The sequence below is a fragment of the Muntiacus reevesi genome, chromosome 20, assembly GCF_963930625.1.
Source record: "Muntiacus reevesi chromosome 20, mMunRee1.1, whole genome shotgun sequence".
In the NCBI taxonomy this organism is placed as follows: domain Eukaryota; kingdom Metazoa; phylum Chordata; class Mammalia; order Artiodactyla; family Cervidae; genus Muntiacus; species Muntiacus reevesi.
Window position 1 is genome coordinate 2,925,782 of NC_089268.1, and position 17,587 is coordinate 2,943,368.

Genomic DNA, 17,587 nt, shown 5'->3' on the forward strand with positions numbered 1-17,587 from the left:
ATTTATTTATTTTTTAAATTAATTAATTTGTTTATTTTACTTTAAAACATTGTATTGGTTTTGCCATACATTGACAAGAATCCGCCATGGGTGTACATGTGTTCCCCATCCTGAATCCCCCACCCACCTTCCTCCCCAACCCATCCCATCCCATCCCATCCCATCCCTCTGGGTCATCCCAGTGCACCAGCCCCGAGCATCCTGTATCATGCATCGACCCTGGACTGGTGATTCATTTCACATATGATAATTTACATGTTTCAACGCCATTCTTCCATATCATCCCGTCCTCGCCCTCTCCCACAGAGTCTAAAAGACTGTTCAATACATCTGTGTCTCTCCTGCTGTCTCGCATAAAGGGTTATTGTTACCATCTTTCTAAATTCCACATATATGTGTTAGTATACTGTATTGGTGTTTTTCTTTCTGGCTTACTTCACTCTGTATAATGGGTTCCAGTTTCATCCACCTCATTAGAACCGATTCAAATGTATTCTTTTTAATGGCTGAGTAACATTCCATTGTGTATATGTACCACAGCTTTCTTATACATTTGTCTGCTGATGGACATCTTCGGCAGAAGATTGCTTCCATGTCCTACCTATTGCAAACAGTGCTGCAATGAAACTTGGGGTGCACGTGTTTTTTTCAATTCTGGTTTGCTCTGTGTGTATGCCCAGCAATGGGATTGCTGGGTCATATGGCATTTCTATTTCCAGTTTTTTAAGGAATATCCACACTGTTCCCTATAGTGGCTATACTAGCTGGCATTCCTACCAACAGTGTAAGAGTGTTCCCTTTTCTCCACACTCTCTCTAGCATTTATCGCTTGTGGACTTTTGGATAGCAGCCATTCTGACTGGCGTGTAATGGTACCTCATTGTGGTTTTGATTTGCAGTTCTTTGATAATGAGTGATGTTGAGCATCTTTTCATGTGCTTGTTAGCCATCTATCTGTCTTCTTTGGAGAAATATCTGTTTAGTTCTTTAATCCACTTTTTGATTGGGTCTTTTATTTTTCTGGAATTGAGCTGCAGGAGCTGCTTGTATATTTTTGAGATTAATTCTTTGTCTGTTGCTTCAGACAAATGGGCTATTACTTTCTCCCATTCTGAAGGCTGTCTTTTCACCTTGTTTATAGTTTCCTTTGTTCTGTAGACGTTCTTTTTTCTTTAAATTTATTTTTCTCCATTTATTTTTATTAGTTGTAAACGTTCTTAATTAGGTCCCATTTGTTATTTTTGCTTTTATTTCCAATATTCTGGGAGGTGGGTCATAGAGGATCCTGCTGTGGTTTATGTCGTACAGTGTTTTGCCTATGTTTTCCTCTAGGAGTTTTATAATTTCTGGTCTTACTTTTAGATCTTTAATCCATTTTGAGTTTATTTTTGTGTTTGGTGTTAGAAAGTGTTCTAGTTTCATTCTTTTACAAATGGTTGACCAGTTTTCCCAGCACCACTTGTTAAAGAGATTGTCTTTTCTCCATTGTATATCCTTGCCTCCTTTGTCAAAGATAAGGCGTTCAAAGGTGTGTGGACTTATCTCTGGGCTTTCTATTTTGTTCCATTGATCTATATTTCTGTCTTTGTGCCAGTAGCACACTGTCTTGATGACGGTGGCTTTGCAGTAGAGACTGAAGTCAGGCGGGTTGATTCCTCCAGTTCCATTCTTCTTTCTCAAGATTGCTTTTGCTATTCGAGGTTTTTTGTATTTCCATACAAATTGTGAAATCATTTGTTCTAGTTCTCTGAAAAATACCATTGGTAACTTGATAGGGATTGCATTGAATCTATAGATTGCTTTGGGTAGTGTACTCATTTTCATAATATTGATTCTTCTGATCCATGAACATGGTATATTTCTGCATCTATTTGTGTCCCCTTTGATTTCTTTCACCAGTGTTTTATAGTTTTCTATATATAGGTCTTTTGCTTCTTTAGGTAGATATATTCCTAAGTATTTTATACTTTTCTTTGCAGGGGTGAATGGAATTGTTTCCTTAATTTCTCTTTCTGTTTTCATTTTGTTAATGTGGTGTATTACATGGATTGATTGCGGATATTGAAGAATCCTTGCATCCCTGGTATAAAGCCCTCTTGGTCATGATGTATGATCTTTTTAATATGTTGTTGGATTCTGATTGGTAGAATTTTGTTAAGGATTTTTGCATCTATGTTCATCAGTGATATTGGCCTATAGTTTTTAAGGTCAATTTTTTGCCCTAATTTTTCAGATTTCATTCCTTCTACTAATCCTGGCATTCATAATTTCTTCCTTTTCAAGTTGCTTCAGGTGTAGAGTTAGGTTATTTATTTGACTTTTTTCTTGTTTATTGAGGTAAGCCTGTAGTGCTATGAACCTTCCCCTTAGCACTGCTTTTACAGTGTCCCATAGGTTTTGGGTTGTTTTGTTTTCATTTTCATTCGTTTCTATGCATATTTTGATTTCTTTTTTGATTTCTTCTGTGATTTGTTGGTTATTCAGAAGTGTGTTGTTCAGCCTCCATATGTTGGAATTTTTAAGTTTTTCTTCTGTAGTTGACATATAATCTTAACTGCATTGTGGTCAGAAAAGACGCTTGGAATGATTTCAGTTTTTTTGAATTTGCCAAGGCTAGATTTACAGCTGAGGATGTGATCTATCCTGGACAAGGCTCCATGTGGGCTTGAGAAAAAGGTGAAATTGATTGTTTTGGGGTGAAGTGTCCTATAGAAATCAATTAGGTCTAACTGGTCTATTGTGTCACTTAAAGTTTGTGTTTCCTTGTTAATTTTCTGTTTAGTTGATCTATCCATAGGCATGAGTGAGGTATTAAAGTCTCCAACTATTATTGTGTTACTGTTAATTTCCCCTTTCATACTTGTTACCATTTGTCTTACATATTGTGGTGCTCCTATGTTGGGTGCATATATATTTATGATTGCTATATCTTCTTCTTGGATTGATCCTTTGATCATTATGTAGTGTCTATCTTTGTCACTTTTCACAGCCTTTGTTTTTAAGTTAATTTTATCTGATATGGGTATTGCTACTCCTACTTCCTTTTGGCCTCTATTTGCATTGAATATTTTTTTCCAGCCCTTCACTTTCAGTTTGTATGTGTCCCTTGTTTTGAGGTGGGTCTCTTGCAGAAAACATATATACAGGTCTTGCTTTTGTATCCATTCAGCCAGTCTTTGTCTTTTCGTTGGGACATTCAACCCATTTACATTTAAGGTAATTACTGTTAAGTATGATCCCATTGCCATTTACTTTATTGTTTTGGGTTCTAGCTTATACAACCTTTCTGTGTTTCCTGTCTAGAGAAATTCCTTTAGTATTTGCTGGAGAGCTGGTTTGGTGGTGCTGAATTCTCTCAACTTTTGCTTGTCTGTAAAGCTTTTGGTTTCTCCTTCATATTTGAATGAGATCCTTGCTGGGTACAGTAATCTGGCCTGTAGGTTATTTTCCTTCATCACTTTATGTCCTGCCATTCCCTTCTGACCTGAAGAGTTTCTATTGAAAGATCAGCTGTTGTCCTTATGGGAATCCCCTTGTGTGTTATTTGTTGTTTTTCTCTTGCTGCTTTTAATATTTGTTCTTTGTGTTTGATCTTTGTTAATTTGATTAATATGTGTCTTGGTGTGTTTCGCCTTGGGTTTATCCTGTTTGGGACACTCTGGGTTTCTTGGTCTTGGGTGATTATTTCCTTCCCCATTTTAGGGAAGTTTTCAGCTATTATCTCCTCAAGTATTTTCTCATGGTCTTTCTTTTTGTTGTCTTCTTCTGGGACTCCTATGATTCGAATGTTGGGGCATTTCACATTGTCTCAGGGGTCTCTGAGGTTGTCCTCATGTCTTTGAACTCTTCTTTCCTTTTTCCTCTCTGTTTCATTTATTTCTACCATTTTATCTTCTACCTCACTTATCCGATCTACGCTGTGAGTGGGGACACACCTAGTGTGGCTGAATCACTGGGAGCACTCACAAGTGATATTTTTTATTTTTTTATTTTTTATTTGTTGGAGGCTAATTACTTCACAACATTTAGTGATATTTGTTTGCAGTGTTCCTCCCTCCCCAAAGCACGACTGAACAAGTGAGCCTAAAAAAAATTTTAAAAAGTGGCCACCGCCACGCCATTTGTGTCAGGGAGGAAATTAGACACTGAAGAGACCAGCAAACAGAAGCTAAAATAAACAGAGGGAACCTCTTTGGAAGTGACAGGTTCAATAGATTAAAACCCAGTAATTAGCACTGACTACATAGGAAGGGGCCTATAGACCTTGAGAAGTACAACCTGGACCAAGGAACTATCTGAAGATGAATTGACCCCACACTCTGCAAGAGCTCCAGAAAAAGTTTTAGATGTATTTTTACTATTATCATTTTTTATATTAAAAAATATATTATTTTATTTTATTAATTTTTTGTTTTTAAGTCCTCATTACTCCTTTAATTTTCACTTTTATAACCTATTATTACCTTGCAAAACAAAAGGCCCTATTTTTAAAGCAAATGTTTTATATATATATATATAATCATTTCTGTGATTTTTTTTGTTTGTTTGTTTTGTTTTTTGTTTGTTTGTCTTTGTTGCTGTTGTTGTTCAATATTGTATTTTTGGGAATCTAACCTCTATTCAAGATTTTTAATCTTTGATTTTTGGTATTTGTTATCAACTTTGTACATTTAAGACCCAATCTTCAGTACCCATTTTTACTTGGGAGTGAGATCACTGGCCTGATTGCTCTCTCTCCCTTTTGACTCTCCTTTTTCTCCATGAGGTCGCCTCTATCTCCTCCCGCCACCTTCTCTTCTCTACCCAACTTGGTGAATCTCTTTGTGTGTTCCAGGCTGTGGAGAACACTTAGGGAATTGATTACTAGCTGGATCTGTCTTTTCCTTTTGATTCCCTCTTTTATCCTCCTGACCACCTCTGTCTCCTTCCTCCCTCTTCTCCTCTGTGTAACTCTGTGAATATCTCTGAGGGGTCCAGACTATGGAGAGCACATAGGCACGTGATCACTGGCTAGCTTGCTCTCTCCCCTTTTGATTCCCCCTTTTCTCCTCCTGGTCACCTCTATCTCCCTCCCCCTCTTCTCATCTCCGTGTAACTCTGTGTACCTCTCTGGGTGTCCCCCACTGTGGAGAAACTTTTTATCATCAACCTAGTTATTTTATCTTCAGTGCTGTATAGATAGAGAAGTCTTGACGCTACTGTAAAAATAAGACTGAAAACCACAGGCAGGAGGCTTAAGCCCAAATCCTGAGAACACCAGAGAATTCCTGAATCCAGGGAACATTAATCGATAGGAGCTCATCAAACACCTCCATACCTACACTGAAACCAAGCACTGCCCAAGGGCCAACAAGCTCCAGAGCAAGACATACCACACAAATCCTCCAGCAACACAGGAACATAACCCCAAGCCTCAATATACAGGCTGACCAAAGGCACACCAAACCCACTGACATCTCAAAACTTATTACTGGACACTTCATTCCACTCCAGAGAGAAGAAATCCAGCTCCACCCACCAGAACACCGACATAAGCTTCCCTAACCAGAAAACTTTGACAAGCTATCTGTCCAACCCCACCCACAGTGAGGAACCTCCACAATAAAGAGGAATCACAAACTGACAGAATACAGAAAGGCCACCCTAATCTCAGCAATACAAACAAGATGAAAGGCAGATAAATACCCAGCAGGCAAAGGAACAGGATAAATGCCCACCAAACCAAACAAAAGAGGAAGAGATAGGGAATCTACCTGATAAAGAATTCCAAATAATGATAGTGAAAATGATCCAGAATCTTGAAAGCAAATTGGACTTACAGATAAATAGCCTGGAGACAAGGATCAAGAAGATGCAAGAAAGGTTTAACAAGGACCTAGAAGAAATAAAAAGGAGTCAATATATAATGAATAATGCAATAAATGGAATAAAAAACACTCTGCAGGGAGCCAACAGTTGATTTTCACTACTTTAAAATAGGAGAGGATTCTTATATAAGACACAAAAATCACATTCTGTAAAAGAAAAAAACTAATAAATTCCACCACATTCAAAGAATAACCTATATTTATCAAGTATCATAAAAAAGAGTTAAAAGGTAAAAGAGTTAAAACCACAAACCAGGGGATGATTTAAATAACAAATATAAACTACAAAAGGTTACTAACATATATATGCATATGTATATATTGAAAGAATTCTTAAAAATAAATGCAAAAGACAACCCCAAAGAGGCAAAAATCATGCAAACACATCCCAAAAGAGAAAATAGCATAAATATATGAAAATATAACAAATCATAAAAATGCAAGATAAAGCCACAATAAACTGATTTATTTGATTAATTAGCAAGAATGTGGAGTAATGAGGACTCTAATAATATATTGGGTAACATATCTCAAGAAACCGAACATTCTCTTTCCCTATGGCACAGCCCCAGGAAACAAGCACAAGAATGTTCACAAAAGTAAAAAATGAGAAACTATCCAAGTGGATTTTTAAAAGTATGGTATATTCCTCTGTGAAAATGAACAAGCTATAGCAACCTGTACTAATATAAATAAACTTTAAAATTAAGAACAAGCATTGTCTGTATATAAAGTTTAAAAAGAAACAAAACTAAACAGCACATTATTTTGATATATAAGTGACAAAGGAGAAGCAAGGTGATGATTATTATTCAGTTCAGTCTATTACATGTGAAGGGGCTGTGAATGGATAGGGACGCATGGGGAGCTTCAGAACTGTAATCATTAATTTTTGTCTCTGTGTTCTCCATGAGTGTATTTTATTAATAATGTTATTCCTTAAACTGCACATTAATGATATAAACTCATATGAATGAAAATCTCCACGGGGGGGGGGGTAATGAAAGCAATTTAAGATAAGGGATAATTGCATTTTTAATTTTTGAAAATTGCCTTTGATTTTATAATGTTGCTTTTATATTAAATACCAGAGGAATTGATTCATTTGTATGATTTATTTTTCAGATAAGAAATAGTAACTAACATTCATTACACATATGTGCAAAACATAACTTTAAATGTCCTCAAAAATAAATCCTGATGTGTAATTTTCTTTTAAGAAAGCTAATAATTAACTATTTCCACAAAGTGCTTCATTTAAAACATTTGTCAGCATCATGTTAAAATTCGTATTGTTTAAACAGACTAGCTGGCAAAGTGAAAGCCGCTCAAGTCATGCCCGACTCTTCACGACCCCATGAACTACACAGTCCACGGTATTTCCCAGGCTAGAATACTGGAGTGGGTAGCCTTTCCCTCCTCCAGGGGATCTTCCCAACCCAGGGAACAAACCCAGGTCTCCTGCATTGCAGGCAGATTCTTTACCAGCTGAGTCACAAGGAAAGCCCAAGAACACTGGGTAGCCTATCCCTTCTCCAGCGGATCTTCCTGATCCAGGAATCAAACTGGGGTCTCCGGTATTGCAGGTGGATTCTATATCAAATCAGCTACCAGGGAAACCATAGTTAGCAAAATGAACACAAGAGTAGTCTCTAGTTTACATCAGGAATCAATTGATGTGACTTAACTCCCTTCTGTGAAAGAGGAGAGTGAAAAATTTGGCTTAAAGCTCAACATTCAGAAAACTAAGATCATGGCATCCAGTCCCATCACTTCATGGCAAATAGATGGGGAAACACTGGAAACAGTGTCAGATTTTATTCTTTTGGGCTCCAAAATCACTTCTGATGGTGATGGCAGCCATGAAATTAAAAGACGCTTACTCCTTGGAAGGAAAGCTATGACCAACCTAGATAGCATATTAAAAAGCAGAGACATTACTTTGCCAACAAAGGTCCGTCTAGTCAAGGCTATGGTTTTTCCATTGGTCATGGATGTGAGAGTTGGACTGTGAAGAAAGCTCAGCGCTGAAAAGTTGATGCTTTTGCACTGTGGTGTTGCAGAAGACTCTTGAGAGTCCCTTGGACTGCAAGGAGATCCAACCAATCCATCCTAAAGAAAATCCGTCCTGAATATTCATTGGAAGGACTGAGGTTGAAGCTGAAACTCCAATACTTTGGCCACCTCATGCGAAGAGTTGACTCACTGGAAAAGACCCTGATGCTGGGAGGGATTCAGGGCAGGAGGAGAAGGGGACGGCAGAGGATGAGATGGCTGGATGGCATCACCGACTCTATGGACATGAGTTTGAGTAAACTCTGGGAGTTGGTGCTGGACAGGGAGGCCTGGCGTGATGTGATTCATGGGGCAGCAAAGAGTCGGGCACGACTGAATGACTGAACTGAACTGAACTGAGCTCCCTTCTATCTAAATGGTATGCTTTTTTTGTTTTCTCCTTCTTCACCCAAATCATTAACTATTACTAAGAAAATATTTACCTAATCACTACTTAATCTAAATATTTGCTTAATTGCTTCTCTATTATTTGTGCCTGTATCACAAAGTCGACACTGGCAAAGAAAGTGATGTCTTATGAGAATACATAGCTGAACCCCAACGGGCATCTCATGTAGGTGAATTTGAAGGTCTAAGGAATGAGTAAAAGACCTGTGGATAATGGAGGCAACTTGATGGACAGTAGCCTAGACATAGATGGTCCACCTTGCCCACCACACTCATCCGCAGTCAGTCCTGGAGTCTAGTCAGTTAAAAGCCTCTTGGGACTTTCACATCATTCTATCCCCTCACTGTGTTTCACATCTTTTTTTCAAGTGATTGACTGGATTGATTATGGTTATTCATTTAATTGATTCTTATTGGCAGCTTATTTGTAAATAACATAGAAAATAAATTTGAATAAGCCATATGTTGTCCTCAGTGGGACTTACAATCTAGCAGAAGAAATAGTCAAGTATGTAATTAATTATATTAAAGGCAGACCACACCCAGGATCCCTTTTTAAGGTGTCAGTTAAAGTAATGCTTGTGTGAATTCTGAGTTGGGAACCTGAAGGTTGAGTAGAACTTATGTGTAAATCTTTGTGTGTATATGTTTGAAAGGTAGAAAGAAACAGAACAAATGCAGGAGGTGTGAAAATGCACATAGTGTGGGTTAGTAAATAGAAGCTAGGGTTTATAGAAGCAAGATGCAGGAGGAAATGAAGCAGAATGTCAAGTCAGCATTGAAATACCAGTCCCACGGTAAACAAAAAATACCTCATCATACACCCATGTAAAACGTGCCAATGAGTAAAGTCCATTCAATCTGTTTTACTCAGATCCCACTCTTGCCTGAAGGTGATGTTCTTCAGAAATTTAAAATCTACACTGTCAGGACTGATTCAGGTTACCTCTGAGAAATTTGTTGCAATTATCTTTCTATAACTGCCTGTTCTTCACAGAACACAGGGAACCATGAACAAGAAACTTTCCACATTTCCATGAAGTATTACATCTATGCTTCTATTGAATTCTGTCATGACTGCAACATGTGCCACTAACATCAAGCTTCTAACAGGTGTCACATACAAATATGACTTTTTCACCTTCTCTTATCAACTTGATAATTATTTTAATCTCCATGCCCATAATAGCTGATTCCATATTATTTTATTTCTAAAGTCAAATTAGCCTATTTGTTTATAACTCTCCAAATGTAAACTCAACTATAGTCATCTTATTGTACTTATTAGTTAAGTTGCTATATTCTTTTTAAAATAATTTGCTGTTTTTCTGTGGTTCTCTCTGAATATAGAATAATCTTAAAATCCTCAGATCTATTCTCCTTAGATTAAAAAAAAAATGTCAGAAAGGAAGACATTATTTATTTGTTTGTTTGTACATGTGGGGAACCCTACAGCAGCAGTAGGTGACAAATAAATGACCGGCTTGAACTATTAGGTTGGTAACCTGTTCCAATTTCTCAATTTATGCCTTCAGAACTATTACCTTGAAATTCAGTTGTTGCCTCTCTGCCTTACTGATTACCGAAGTCCCTAAGTGGCTTTAATGTCAAATCTAAGGTGCTAAATTTTACAACAAAATCAATTTCCACAAGATTTTTACTGCCAGATACATTTCTAAAAGGTTGCATTAAATTTGAGTCTATCTGAGGCATGGTGGTGAATGAGTTCTTTCAGTAGAAAACAAGTAGTGCACTTGTGTGAATATTTATCTGACAGTAGCTTATAATACTGAATTAATACAAATGGCAGGGCTATAGCACTCCCAGTGAGGTGACACAGGATAATTTATCATCAGAAGTAGGTGGCATTATAGAATATTAGTATTACTGAACCTACATTCGTCTAAAAACTATGATGATCAAAGTTCACTTATCATTTAACAAGACACTCATCTGCACTATGGCTCCATTCCCCAGCCTTCAGAAACTCTGCTGAAAATGAGATCTTTTTCTTCAGTGGTATTCAGCTGTTGTGGCGAGGTTTTTGGCAGTGTGCTTCATCACACAAGCATCTTTAAAAGGGCATGAAGGGCTTGAAATGAAATTAATTTTATGCAAACTGCCATCTTTGAGAACTGATGGAATAAATTTCATATAGTTTGTTGGAATATCTTACCCTCCTCTTTCATAGGCCACTTCTATATCAGGGGATGCCTCAGGCAATTTACATGAGCTAAAACTCCAGAGTGTTCTTTTTTCCACCATTGCAGTAGCATGTTAGTTGTAAATCTGAGTCTGATATGTGTTTTGGGATAAATGCAAAATGCAATGGCTGCTATACATTAAGCCAGTGGGCCAAATCAGCCCTGTCACATATTATTTTGTTATTTTTTTTTACTGAATACAGAAGTCACTTTCATTCATTTGTGTGCTGTGCAAGGCTGCTTTTGTGCTACAAAAGCAAATCTAAGTAGTTCTGACAATTACTGTGTTTCTCAAAAGCCAAAAAAGGTGACTTTCTGACCCTTAATCATCAGAGCATGCTGACCCCTGTGTTGGACTAGCTCCATTGTGTACTGTCCAGATGTTCCGGTGGTTCTGGCTGAAGGGCCTGAAGGAACAGAAAGGTAAGAGCCAGAGGAATGCAAGTGCCTACAAAATACATTGGGGTAAAAACAATTCCACAATTCCTAAACATTGTAAATGTGTTCCTAAAAGTAGAAAGAAAATGTAATAGGCGATAAGCAAAAGGAAGGTGGTCTATTACTCCCTTCTCGGCTTCCCGAGAGTAATTACTATTGGTCCCAGCTTCCCTTCGCCAAACTCCCCTCCTCACCCACATCACTTCCCCACTCAGGCTCAGTGCTGCTCCTCCCCTCAGAGGTCACTGCTCCTTGGACCACACCATCCCCCCAGAGGAGCTGCAGAGGCCCTGTAAACAGAGAAATGACTTCTGACACATAATGAAGATTACACGGATGAACAGAACAAAATGAAAAACTTATTCTCCACTATTATGTAACCAGAAAAAGGCCTAAAATTGCCTTTGACAGATGGGTGCCTCTAAAAAAAAAAACAGTGTAAAAACCATGTTGTTATAGTGATGATATATCACTTGAAATATCACTTTAGAAAGTGGTTCAAGCATTTGGCTGAAGTGAAATCAGTAATCACTATTGGAATACATTATATTATTTTACTTAAAGAAAAAAATGAATATAATTTTTCCTTTTTAAATCTTTTCTTTTTTATTTTTTTAATTTATTTTAATTAGTTGGAGGCTAATTGCTTTACAATATGGTAGTGGTTTTTGCCATACATTGACATGAATCAGCCATGGATTTACATGTGTTCCCCTTCCCAATACCCCCTCCCACTTCCCTCTCCATCCCATCTCCCTGGGTCTTCCCAGTGCACCAGCCCTGAGCACTTATCTCATGCATCCAACCTGGGCTGGTGATCTCTTTCACCCTTGATAGTGTACTTGTTTCAATGCTATTCTCTCAGAATATGTCACCCTCGCCTTCTCCCACAGAGTCCCAAAGTCTGTTCTGTATATCTTTGTCTCTTTTTCTGTTTTGCATATAGGGTTATCATTACCATCTTTTTAAATTCCATATATATGTGTTAGCATGCTGTAATGATCTTTATCTTTCTGGTTTACTTCACTCTGTATAATGGGCTCCAGTTTCACCCATCTCATTAGAACTAATTCACATGAATTTTTTTAATGGCTGAGTAATATTCCATGGTGTATATGTACCATAACCTCCTATCCATTAGTCTGCTAATGGGCATCTAGGTTGCTTCCATATCCTGGCAATTATAAACAATGCTACGATGAACACTGGGGTGCACGTGTCTCTTTCAGATCTGGTTTCCTCAGAGTGTATGCCTAGAAGTAGGATTGCTGGGTCATATGGCAGTTCTATTTCCAGTTTTTTTAAGAAATCCCCACACTGTTCTCCATAGTGGCTGTACCAGTTTGCATTTCAACCAACAGTGTAAGATGGTTCCCTTTTCTCCACACCTTCTCCAGCATTTATTGCCTGGAGACTTTTGGATAGCAGCCATCCTGACTGGATGGTAATTGTACCTCATTGTGGTTTTGATTTGCAGTTCTCTGATAATGAGTGATGTTGAGCATCTTTTCATGTGTTTGTTAGCCATCTGTATGTCTTCTTTGGAGAAATGTCTGTTTAGTTCTTTGGTCCATTTTTTTGATTGGGTGATTTATTTTTGTGGAATTGAGCTGCAGGTGTTGCTTGTATATTTTTGAGATAAATCCTTTGTCTATTGCTTCAATTGCTATTATTTTCTCCCATTCTGAAGGCTGTCTTTTCACCTTTCTTATTGTTTCCTTTGCTTTGGAAAAGCTTTTAAGTTTAATTAGGTCCCATTTGTTTAGTTTTGCTTTTATTTCCAATATTCTGGGAGATGGGTCATAGAGGATCCTCCTGTGATTTATGTTAGAGAGTGTTTTACCTATGTTCTCCTCTAGAAGTTTTATAGTTTCTGGTCTTACATTTGAGTTCATTTTTGTGTACGGTGTTAGAAAGTGTTCTAGTTTCATTCTTTTACAAGTGGTTGACCAGTTTTCCCAGCACCAATTGTTAAAGAGGTTGTCTTTTTTCCACTGTATGTCCTTGCCTCCTTTGTCGAAGATAAGGTGTCCATAGGTTCGTGGATTTATCTCTGGGCTTTCTATTCTGTTCCATTGATCTATATTTCTGTCTTTGTGCCAGTACCATACTGTCTTGATGACTGTGGCTTTTTAGTAGAGCCTGAAGTCAGGAAGGATGATTCCCCCAATTCCATTCCTCTTTCTCAAGATTGCTTTGGCTATTCAAGGTTTTTTGTATTTCCATACAAATTGTGAAATTATTTGTTCTAGTTCTGTGAAAAATACCGTTGGTAGCTTGAAAGGGATTGCATTGAATCTATAGATTGCTTTGGGTAGTATAGCCATTTTGACAATATTGATTCTTCCAATCCATCAACATGGTATATTGCTCCATCTATTTGTGTCCTCTTTGATTTCTTTCACCAGTGTTTTATAGTTTTCTATGTATAGGTCTTTCGTTTCTTTAGGTAGATATACTCCTAAGTATTTTATTCTTTTTGTTGCAATGGTGAATGGTATTGTTTCCTTAATTTCTCTTTATGTTTTCTCATTGTTAGTTTATAGGAATGCAAGGGATTTCTGTGTGTTAATTTTATATCCTGAAACATTACTCTATTCAATGATTAGCTCTAGTAATTTTCTGGTAGAGTCTTTAGGGTTTTCTATGCAGAGGATCATGTCGTCTGCAAACAGTGAGAGATTTATGTCTTCTTTTCCTACCTGGACTCCTTTTATTTCTTTTTCTGCTCTGATTGCTGTGGCCAAAACTTCCAAAACTATGTTGAAAAGCAGTGCTGAGAGTGGGCACCCTTGTCTTGTTCCTGACTTTAATGGAAATGCTATCAATTTTTCACCGTTGAGGATAATGTTTTCTGTGGGTTTGTCATGTATAGATTTTATTATGTTGAGGTATGTTCCTTCTATTCCTGCTTTCTGGAGGGTTTTTATCATAAATGGATGTTGAATTTTGTTGAAGGATGTATCTGCATCTATTGAGATAAGCATATGGTTTTATCTTTCAATTTGTTAATGTGGTGTATTACATTGATTGATTTGAGGATATTAAAGAATCCTTGCATTCCTTGGATAAAGCCCACTTGGTCATAATGTATGATCTTTTTAATATGTTGTTGTATTCTGTTTGCTAGAATTTTGTTAAAGATTTTCGCATCTATGTTCATCAGTGATATTGGCCCATAGTTTTCTTTTTCTGTGGTATCTTTGTCTGGTTTTTGTATTAGGGTGATGGTGGCCTCATAGAATGAGCTTGGAAGTTTTCCATCTTCTGCAATCTTCTGGAAGAGTGTGAGTAAGATAGGTGTTAGCTCTTCTCTAGATTTTTGGTAGAATTCAGCTGTGAAGCCATCTGGTCCTGGGCCTTTGTTTGCTGGAAGATTTCTGATTACAGTTTCGATTTCCGTGCTTGTCATGGGTCTGTTAAGGTCTTCTATTTCTTCCTGGTTCAGTTTTGGAGAGTTATACTTTTCTAAGAATTTGCCCATTCTTCCAAGTTGTTCATTTTATTGGCATATAGCTGCTGGTAGTAGTCTCTTATGATCCTTTGTATTTCAGTGTTGTCTGTTGTGATTTCACCATTTTCATTTCTAATTTTGTTGATTTGGTTCTTCTCACTTTGTTTCTTGATGAGTCTGGCTAACGGTTTGTCCATTTTATTTACCTTTTCAAAAATCAGCTAGCTTTGTTGATTTTGCTATGGTCTTTTTTGTTTCTTTTGCATTTATTTCTTTTTAAAGATTTCTTTCCTTCTACTAACCCTGGGGTTCCACACAAATTCTCCAGCAACACAGGGAACATAGCCCTGAGTGTCAATATACAGGCTGCCCAAAGTCACACCAAACATATAGACCCATCTCAAAATTCACTACTAGCCACTCCATTGCACTCCAGAGAGAAAAAATCCAGCTCCACCCACCAGAACACCAATGCAAGCTTCGCTAACCAGCAAACCTCCATAAGCCAAATGTCCAGCACCACCCACTGGGAGAAACCTCCACAATAAGAAGAAACCACAGACTACCAGAATACAGAAAGGCCACACCAAACACAGCAATCTAAATAAGTTGAAAAGGCAGAGAAATACCCAACAGGTAAAGGAACATGAAAAATGCCCACCAAGCCAAACAAAAGAGGAGGAAATAGGAAATCTACCTGAAAAAGAATTTAGAATAAAGATAATAAAAATGATCCAAAATCTTGAAAACAAAATGCAGTACAGATAAATAGCCTGGAGACAAGGATTGAAAAGATGCAAGAAATGTTTACCAAGGACCTAGAAGAAATAATAAAGAGTCAATTAAAAATGAATAATGCAATAAATGAGGTCAAAAACACTCTGGAGGGAACCAAGAGTAGAATAACGGAGGCAGAAGATAGGATAAGTGAGGTAGAAGATAAAATGGTAGAAATAAATGAAGCAGAGAGGAAAAAAGAAAAAAGAATTGAAAGAAATGAGGACAACTTCAGGGACCTCTGGGACAATGTGAAATGCCCCAACATTCGAACCATAGGAGCCCCAGAAGAAGAAGACAAAAAGAAAGGCCATGAGAAAATACTCGAAGAGATAATAGCTGAAAACGTCCTCCAAATGGGGAAGGAATAGTGATACAAGTCCAAGAAACCGAGACAGTCCCAAACAGGATATACCCAAGGCGAAACACCCCAAGAAACATATTAATCAAATTAACAAGATCAAACACAAAGAACAAATATTAAAAGCAGCAAGGGAGAAACAACAAACAACACACAATGGGATTGCATAAGGATAACAGCTGATCTTTCAACAGAAACTCTTCAGGCCAGAAGGGAATGACAGGACATATTTAAAGTGATGAAAGAGAATAACCTAAAACCCAGATTACTATACCCAGCAAGGATCTCATTCAGATATGAAGGAGAATTCAAAAGCTTTACAGACAAGCAAAAGTTGAGAGAATTCAGTACCACCAAATTTAGCACCATTCAGCTCTTCAACAAATGCTAAAGGATCTTCTCTAGACAGGAAACACAGAAAGGTTGTATGAATGCAAGCCCAAAACAACATAGCAAAGGGCAATGGGACCATTCTTATGAATAATTACCTTAAATGTAAATGGGTTGAATGTCCCAACCAAAAGAAAAGACTGCCTGAATGGATATAAAATAAGACTCCTACATATGCTGTCTACAAGAGACCCACTTCAAAAAGAGGGACACATACAGACTGAAAGTGAAGGGCTAGAAAAAAAATATTTCATGCAATGGAGACCACAAGAAAGCAGAAGTAGTAATACTCATATCAGATAAAATAGACTTTAAAACAAAGGCTGTGAAAAGAGACAAAGAAGGATGCTACATAATGACCAAAGGATCAATCCAAGAAGAAGATATAACAATTATAAATATATATGCACCCAACATAGGAGCACCACAATTTGTAAGGCAAATGCTAACAAGAATGAAAGTGGAAATTAACAATAACACAATAATAGTGGGAGACTTTAATATCCCACTCACACCTACAGATAGATAAACTAAACAGAAAATTAAGAAGGAAATACAAATTTTAATGACACAATGGTCCATCTAGACCTATTGATATCTATAGGACATTTCACCTCAAAACAATCAATTTCACCTTTTTCTCAAGTGCACACGGAATCTTCTCCAGAATAGATCACACCCTGTGCCATAAATCTAGCCTTGGTAAATTCAAAAAAATTGAAATCATTTCAGTCATCTTTTCTGACAACAATGCAGTAAGACTAGATCTCAAACTATTAAAAATTCCAACATATGGAAGCTAATTAACATGCTTCAGAATAACCAACAAATCATAGAAGAAATCAAAAAAGAAATCAAAATATACATAGAAACGAATGAAAATGAAAACACAACAACCCAAAACCTATGGGACATGTAAAAGCAGTGCTAAGGGGAAGGTTCATAGCATTACAGGCTTACCTCATTAAACAAGAAAAAAGTCAAATAAATAACCTAACTCTACACCTAAAGCAAATAGAGAAGGAAAAAAACAAATCTCTTTTAAAAAATCTCATTTAAATTTGTGGTTTTTATAAACAATTGCCTAAAATGTGTTGTAAATTAAGGTTTTATTATGATGTAGATAAATTGGAAAACAAGATTTACAGTACACGAGGGCAATAAAGAAAGTAATATTGACAGTAGAGAAATGGACGATGTTGGTCAGAGGAAATAAACTCCCACTTAAAAGATAAATAAGATTTATGGTCACAGTAACAATAACATGTTATATACTTGAAAGTTGTTAAGACAATATATCCTAAATGTTATCACCATACACAGAGAAACATTGTAATTATGTGAGAGGATGGAAGTGTTAACTCATCTAATTGTGATAATCAATTTGCAATATACAATCTATCTAATTATCACATTCTACATGTTATACTTGCATATGTTTTATGGTCGTAGTATCTCAGCAGGGCTGGAAAAGAAACTGTGACATATATAAATTTTTAAAAGACATTTTCTATGATAAGCTATTTTCAACCTGAAAATAGGAAAAGAGAAATAATAATGAATAGCATTTTATTTTTAGATTACCTGAACTGAAATTTTGAAATTAGTTCCAGAGTTTATAATTTACCATCTC

The 17,587-nt window shown here is 36.9% G+C and overlaps 1 protein-coding gene across 2 annotated transcripts in view; it reads right to left on the reverse strand.

The window, feature by feature from the left end:
• Positions 1-17,587, reverse strand: part of KHDRBS2 (KH RNA binding domain containing, signal transduction associated 2) — a 682,130-nt gene that overhangs the window by 182,998 nt on the left and 481,545 nt on the right. Inside the window, exons 7-8 of one of the 2 annotated variants that reach the window (XM_065912996.1) lie at positions 8,125-8,141; positions 6,045-6,061 (exon numbers count right to left, since the gene is read on the reverse strand). The exons of the other annotated variant lie outside the window; for it this stretch is intronic. Of the exons in view, the coding sequence (XP_065769068.1) occupies positions 6,045-6,061; positions 8,125-8,141 (34 nt within the window). The remainder of the gene's footprint in view (positions 1-6,044; positions 6,062-8,124; positions 8,142-17,587) is intronic. 2 annotated transcript variants of the gene reach the window in all.